Source organism: Myodes glareolus, chromosome 11, assembly GCF_982192425.1.
Source record: "Myodes glareolus chromosome 11, mMyoGla1.1, whole genome shotgun sequence".
NCBI classification, from domain to species: domain Eukaryota; kingdom Metazoa; phylum Chordata; class Mammalia; order Rodentia; family Cricetidae; genus Myodes; species Myodes glareolus.
Window position 1 is genome coordinate 15,788,494 of NC_142036.1, and position 7,453 is coordinate 15,795,946.

Consider the following 7,453-nt stretch of genomic DNA (forward strand, 5'->3'; position numbering starts at 1 on the left):
AGAGCTCTCACCCTAGAGACCATCCTTGTGCCCTAATGCACCAGAACGAAGGGCACAAGAGGGTGTCTAGCTCCCAGGAAATCTCCAGCAGGGCTAGGAGGCCACCAGGAAGAGCGGCCATAGGCAGTGTAGCTGAGGAAGAAGAGAGAGAGGCGGCAGCAGAGCCTACTCTGCAGTCCTGAAGAGACCACTCCGGAGCCTCTGGCTCTCTCCACTCAGCCTGCCATTCCCCCTCCCAGACCAAGAACCAAGCACCTGCTCTCTTACCCGTCCAACACTCCGACTTGCTCAGCCTAGAGAGGTTAGAATGCCACTGGTCAAACCAAAATTGTCCTCAGCACCTCAAGTACCCACCAAGGGTGCCCATGGCCACCAGAAAGGGTGCCTTTATTTCTGTTTCAAGCCACTGAACAAAGAGGGGTATACTCCAGATCTGGGCCGTGGAGCACAAAGGCAGGGGCTGAGGTCCTGGCCACACCTAGCCAGACAGGAAGCTTGGTGAGTTGGGTGTCCTGGTGGGCCGAGTCTTTCTGTGAATCAGTCAGTCGTCCTGGGATCGAGGACCTCTCAGTGGTCAGCGAGCAGAGCCTGCTATGCCCTTATCTGTTACTGGACCAGGGACTGCCTGGTGCCCAGAACTGGCACTCCCGACGCCATCACGATCCGCTGTCTTCCCTGGGGGACTCGAAGAAGGAACTGCAATATATATATATATATATATATATATATATATATATATATATATATATAGTGTACACACACACACACACACACACACACACCCTCCACACAGGCCTCTATATTGGTGATGAGCTGCAGCTGGATTGGTCCTAGGGATGTAAGATAAGCCTCTGGCAAACATCTGGGTGGAGCAGCCCCTTCTTCCCAAGGGCTGATGGGAAGGAAGGGGTGATGATACACTTGTTATAGAGAGAGAGAAGAGGATGAAGCCCAGCTCTGGGAGTAGGAGCAACCCCCCCCACCACTTTGCCCTGTACTTCAGGGCAGGGTATGGCCAAGAGAAGGGTGGTAGATCCAGGGCCTCTCCAGAGCCCAAGCCTCAGTAGTCATCTAAGGACCAGTCCCTGCTGCCACTATCTCTGACGCTGGTCTGACAGAGGGTGAAGGAGCTTTGCATAAAAGTGGGGGCTGTGGACACGGACCCTTTCAGGGTCCAAGCTACATAGGTGCTACTATGATGGCTACTCCCAGGGACTAAGGCCTGGGGAGAGGAGGAGTGTTTGTGGGGTCTGAACACCCTTCACTTCCTCACAGGAGATCCTCCACAGGCTCCCAGACATATACATTACCAGGTTCAGCTTAGCCACATGCCCGCAGCTTTCAGTGGCCTAAGAGCCACTCCAGAGGCCTCCACAGCCAGCTTGTTCGGCCCTCCTCTAGAAGCTCTAGGCTTTCACCAGGGCCCCTGCTGCCAAGACTTGGGGAACAAATCCATGTTCCCAAATGTGCTCCTTTACCCTGGCCCCTCGGGGTCCCTGTGGGCGATGTGCTCTGTTCCAAAGGTCTTGAATCAAGAGGGAAGGAAGAACAGAAAGCAGGCTGGATGATAGGAGAGGGTGCGCCTCTCAGGTGATGGAGCCATAGGCATGCATAAGGGACAGACACAGACAGGAGGAAGCAGGGTAACGGGAGGAGCAGGTGAAGACAAAGCAATGCTCCGGCACTGGGCAGATGATGTTGGGGTGTGAGCTAGGGCAGGGGTCCCACACCTATGGGATACAGACAGCAAATGGGTGTGGTTTCTGAGACAAGCCAAATGTCCCCTTACTCACCAGCAGCAGCCTGGATCTGAGGGGTACCTTTCTGGGTGCCCTCGGGTGGCCAGCGCAGCTCCCCACTTTCCACAGCACCCGTTTCAGTGGGTTCCACCACAATAGAGGGCAGTCGCTGGCAGAGCCGAGGGCCCTTCTCCCGGACACCTACTGCAGCCTATAGGGAGAGTGGGGAAGGCTCAGGGCAATACTGGGCCATGGACTCCTGGGCCCCTGCCTCTTCTGCCCTGCACCCTGCCCTAAGAGGAAGGCCAAGAACAGGCAGGGTGAATAGCCCCTACCTCTTCCCACCTGGGAGTGGGAATAGGCACTCAGCGAACACCACTGCATTCACCTGGGCTCGGACCCAGAGAAGCCCAATTCACAGACAGACGCTAAGACCATAGAAACCAAGTCACTCAGGAGGGAGCTCGGGACTGAGCACCCCAGCTGCTTCCAGTACCTGGAACCCAGCACAACTCTTTTCTGGGAGCTTCCCTGCTGGGTCCTTGGCCTCCTCCCTCCACATGGCAGGCTGAGGAGCCAGGAAGATGGTTACCATGGCAATCAGAGCTGGCTCTCGTTCATTGTTCAATGCCCACACGCCCTCTGGGTGCCCCCAGAACCTCCACACCCTATTCAAGGCTTTTCAAGGTCGAGGCTGTCTCACACAGCTCCATCCCTTGGTGCCCACCTGCGCCATCCCACCTCTGTGCCACCTGGTGTATGTGCACCTTCCCACAGAGGCATGCTGGCCTCCAGGAAGGAAGGCACAGAGCAGACCGGCAGTTACACTGCCACCAAATGGCTGTTTAGAGTCACTGGACCCTGGTTTCCCCCCCCACTTCCATGTTCTCTCTATTCAGGTCCCTTTTAGCCAAGTACAGCAGGTAACCCTGAGGCCTGAGAACAGGTGTCACCAAGCTGGGTCATCTGAGGAAAGAAAGAACAAAGGCCTCAGATGACAGCAGAGTAGGGACCCTTTCCTGATCCCACTGCTGGACTCTCCTGGGACTGTCTCTAAGTCACCATAGCCAAGTCATCCTGGATGCCTCCTCATGTGCCGTTTTACTTCCTGACCCTTAGTCAGGGGTTCTGCCTGGAGGGTAGCCACTATGGGATGGTGGCCAGGCCATTCAGACCTTCAGGGTAGCTGAGCCCAGAGTCTAGGCTGCTCCTCCCTCACCAGCTCCACTGGCCTAAGTCAGCTCTGGAACAGTTGCTTCTTTGTGCAGGGATTAGATTCCCATTTTATTTTACTTCTGAAACAGGGCATCACAGCCCAGACCGGCCTGAAACCCAGGATGTAGCCAAGGCTGGCCTTGATCTTTCTGACATAACTCTCTGGAGCACTAGGATTACAGGGTGCACCAGTGCACCCCAGTATAGACTTGAACATTTTACTGCATCAACACCCTGACAAACCCTAAAATGGTGTCTACCATACTGTGTGGTGGTGGCATATGCCTTTAATCCCAACTCGTGGTCGGCAGAGACAGGAGGATCTCTGCAAGTTCGAGGTCAGCCTGTTCTACAGAATGAGTTCCAGAACAGCCTGGGCTATGACACAAAGAAATCCTGTCTCAAAACAAAACAAAGCAAGCAAGCAAGCAAACAAACAAACAAACAAAAAGCTGTATCACCCTACAGAGAGCAAAGTGTGGTCATGTGCTTGGGGAATAAGCCTTGGTATCCTCAGGTCCAGAAGGGGTGCTAAGTAAGCCAGGGTAGCTTGCTTTTAATGGCTTTATCCCCCAGTTTTCTATAAAGATAGCAGTGACCTCCCCACGTGGAAGGGTAGATTGAGGCTGGCAGAGATGGGAGACATACCTGACGTCACAGGCTAGAGCGTGAGGCGGCTCCCTCTGGTCTCCTGCCCCTGTCCCCACTTACCGTCCCTGCTGGGCCTCCTCCGGTGCCCTCCATAGGACCCTCTGGTGCAGCTGGCTGTGGGACGCTCATGCTGCTGCTGACACTGGGTGACACAAAGAGCAGAAACGAGGTGTCCACCGCCGTCAGCACGAGCTGTCCTTCTCCGGGATCCTACCCCACCTCAACCTTGCCTGGCCCAATACTTGAGGCGTAGGCCTGCTCTTTGGTCTGCTGCTCCCAGCTGCTCCCTCATAGGAGGGGCACCAGACAGTTACCATCCAGTGCCCAGGCTGTGGAGAAGTGCGGCAAGAGGGGGAGAGACTGACCGCCGAGCCTGGAGAGCCAGGAAGGCTTCCCGAAGGCAGATCAGCTGGCCCGAGGCCTCCCTAAGGGATGAACAGCAGGCAGGCAGGGCAGCAGAAGGAGAGATTTGTGTGGTGAGGAGCAGCAGGGAACAGAGCAGAAGGGGAGACCCAAACTGGGGTCAGAGTCAGAAGGCTGCGAGCACCCGCGACTGAGTCTGAGCCAGTCGGAGGTCAAGGTCTCAGTCCTCTCCAAGAACATCCCTTCACCCACAGACCCCTGGGCCATGCCCTGAAGGTCTACCACCAGAGGGAAGTGGACATCTTGCCTGCACATGGCAGTGCCTACCTAGGCCAGGCACAGGTTGGGGAGACTGGGTCAGAGCCTCCACAGTGAGGACTTTGGAGAGAGTCCTGCCAGAAATCACAGGTCCACCCTCAGACCCCCCTCCATGTCCTGTACACACACACACACACACACACACACACACACACACACACACACACACACACGGCACTGCAGCACAGTAGGTTCTTGGGGCCCAGCCTAGACCAGAGGAAGAAATGAGGGTGGGGTCTAACAGGCATTGGTCAGATTTTGGACAGGCAGCACAGGGCCACAGCCAAGAGGCCTGGGAGCTGGAAGGAGACTGGGCCAAGGCAAAAGGGTGATCAGCAGGATGGAATGGTTGAGGCACCCTGCCGTGAGGCAGGTACTTCGGGTGGGGTGGGGTGCTCTAGCAAGGTCAGCTGCTAGTCTGAAAAATATCCAAATTACCAAATGTCCACCTCGGTCAGCTCAAGTTCCATGGAGTTCTAGAGAAGTCTGGAAGGGGGCCATACACCTATGATGGGCAACCCTGGGCAGTAATCGGCCACGTAATAGCCACTAGAGCCTCTGCCCAGCGCCCATGGGATGTCCTGTGGACTGCTGCTTCCAGCTCTGAGACACCCCCACACACACCTTAGGGGGTGCATACCTCCGAGTTCTGGGAACCTCGGCTAAGCCCAGAACAGAGACTCAAGGATGTCTCAGATACATTCGAAAAAGAGGGAGGGAGAGTGGCCATAGAGGCTACGCAAAGAGGGGTAGAGCTAAAGAGTGAGAGGAGAAAGAGGCAGAAAGAAAGAAGACAGTTCCAAGAAAAAACCTGGGGAGTCAACATAGCAGCAAGGGTGGATCTACAATGGGGCGGCGAGCGGAGGGCAAGTGCCCACAGGCTGCCTTGCTCTTGCCCAGTGCCTGGTGTCCGAAGCTACAGCTGCAAGTGCCGCCCACACGTCCATCCGCTCTGGGGTGCGGGAGAGCCAGGTGTGGTGGACCGCTGGCAGTAGAGGGCCTCCTGGTCCAGAGTCCCGCGTTAGGTTGCCAAGGGGGACAGTGGGACCCACGCCCGTCCCTTCCCCGGGGCGCTCCCACTAACTCCTTACTGTACTCACCCTCCTCCCCACGCACCTGCCCCTGACTGCCGAGATGCACCTTGGACGGAACCCGGAGGGTGAGGGTGGGGAGGGGGCGTTGCGCCTCCCGCACACTCACCGACACTCGCCGCTGGCGCTTGCGGGGCCTCCACGTTGGCTAGGGAGCTCGCCTCCCTCGATCCTCCTCCGAGTTCTCCGCCCACACACGCGCTCGCAGCCCTCCCCTCATTCACACTCCCGCCCTCTGCTCTGCAGGGCTACCGGAAGGACCTGGCCTCCACCTCCCTAGACTACACCCCTATCGCCAGAACCTGGTCCTGGCCACTTCAGATCTCCTCCCCCAATCTCAAGAGTCGAATGTGAGGTGTAGCGTCACGTGGAGCCAGGTAGGTAAGGAGAGGATTTTCTCTAACCGTGCACCTGAAGAGGAAATGAAAAGGAAAGGAAGTGGGGCAGCTTGGGATTGTTTCCCATTCCCTCTCACATATTCATCCCCAGTTCCATTTCCCCAGAAGATTCTAAAGAGCCGGAACAATTGGTCTGGTGAGCGACTCTGCCCCCCAAGGCCATAGTGCATCATCCCTACACATGTAACCCACAAAATCCTGCTTCTAGGATCCACTGTGAACTCTCTATCGTCCCAGTTCTCTCAGAGGTCTACAACCAACACCCACTTCTGCTTAGCCAAATCACCTCTTGCCTACCATCAACAGCCCAGCATCCGTTCTATGGTCAAGCCACCATTACCTTTCAACTATCTCCCATCCTTTATCCATCCATCCATCCATCGCCCAGTCGCTTAGCAGCTAACATCCAATCACTGCTACCTATCACACAGCTCTTCTGCTCCATCCCTCACACACTCCTCCCACTACTGCATTCTCCACCCATCCCTCACTAGTCACTCAACCACCTAGTCATTCATCCATCTTCTTTCCATGTAATTATTCATCTACTATTATCATCAACCAATACCTATTAACTGCAAACACCCCATCATCACCACACACCATCCAACTGTATACACGCAGTGTACTAAACATCAGCATACTATGATATACCCATCTAACAGACATTCGCTTACCATCCACTTATCTCTCCAGAACTGTTCAATGTCACAGGTTAATTCCATCAAATAACTTCATGCTTCCATGCACCACTTCCAAGCTTCAACCATCCGTCTATTATGTGCTTACTATCCATGTATCCTGAGCTTTCTGCTAGCCTCTGTCCAATCAGTCACAATTCGTCATTGGCGATTGCACGTCTCTACCTGGTCCATGTCCACCTCATACTATCCACCTATCTGCTATCTGCCATAGTTGACTATTAATCCCAAATCTACCTAAGTACCATTGGCCATCTATCCACTCTTCATTGAGTTCCGCTTCTGAGTCAAGCATTGTTCCGTCCACTGAGGATAGACTAGAGAAGCAGCTACCATTGCTCCTCCCAACTGCCATCTAGGCACTGCCCACTCATCTCTCATCTAGCCAGCTTTTCCTATTGCTTCATATTTATCTTCAGGGATCTCTCATTATCCCCTTGCCATTGACCCATCTGTAGATCAAATCATCCACTTACTATATCCCGCTTACTGCCTTCCAGTCAGCCACCATCTCCTCACTGTCTACCCATCCACCATTCAGGTTTCATGAATCAGTTTTCCAGGATGTAGTCATCAACTACTTAGCCTTTCTCCATCTGCACATGGCCACCATCCACCTCCCCTCAGTCCACCCATTCATTATCCACTCTCCATCGTCCGCCTGCACTCCGCCTGGCATCCTTCAGCTAGCAGCCATGTATTTGCTGTCTACGATGGTTACTTTTGGCTGTGAACTCAACAGGTTCTGGAATCAACCAAGAGGCAAGTTTCTGGGCACAACTGTGGAGATTTCTTGTTTACGTTGAAAGACCCACCCTAAGTGTAGACAATAGTTTTTGATGGAGGCCCACCTATAAGGAGGTTTTAGGGGAGTTTAGCCTGGTTGTCTTCGCAGCCCACTGGTGAACTCATCCACTTTGTTGCTGCTACTGCCACGGTTGTTGCTGTTTTCACCAACATCAGCACCCGGCTTCCTC

At 54.5% G+C, this 7,453-nt stretch overlaps 1 protein-coding gene across 2 annotated transcripts; it reads right to left on the minus strand.

Moving 5' to 3' along the window:
- Nucleotides 1-360: 360 nt before the first annotated feature.
- On the minus strand, nucleotides 361-5,767 carry Lbhd2 (LBH domain containing 2). 2 transcript variants are annotated; one of them, XM_087911844.1, is made up of 4 exons: nucleotides 5,403-5,767; nucleotides 3,666-3,747; nucleotides 1,794-1,950; nucleotides 361-696 (listed from the first exon to the last, which is right to left on the minus strand). In XM_087911844.1, the coding sequence occupies exons 2-4, from the start codon at nucleotides 3,732-3,734 to the stop codon at nucleotides 575-577; spliced, it is 348 nt and encodes a 115-aa protein (XP_087767970.1). In that variant the 5' UTR covers nucleotides 3,735-3,747; nucleotides 5,403-5,767; the 3' UTR covers nucleotides 361-574. The 2 variants fall into 2 exon arrangements, with proteins under 2 accessions (XP_087767970.1, XP_087767969.1); XM_087911843.1 differs by having other exon boundaries at nucleotides 5,487-5,766.
- Nucleotides 5,768-7,453: the final 1,686 nt, after the last annotated feature.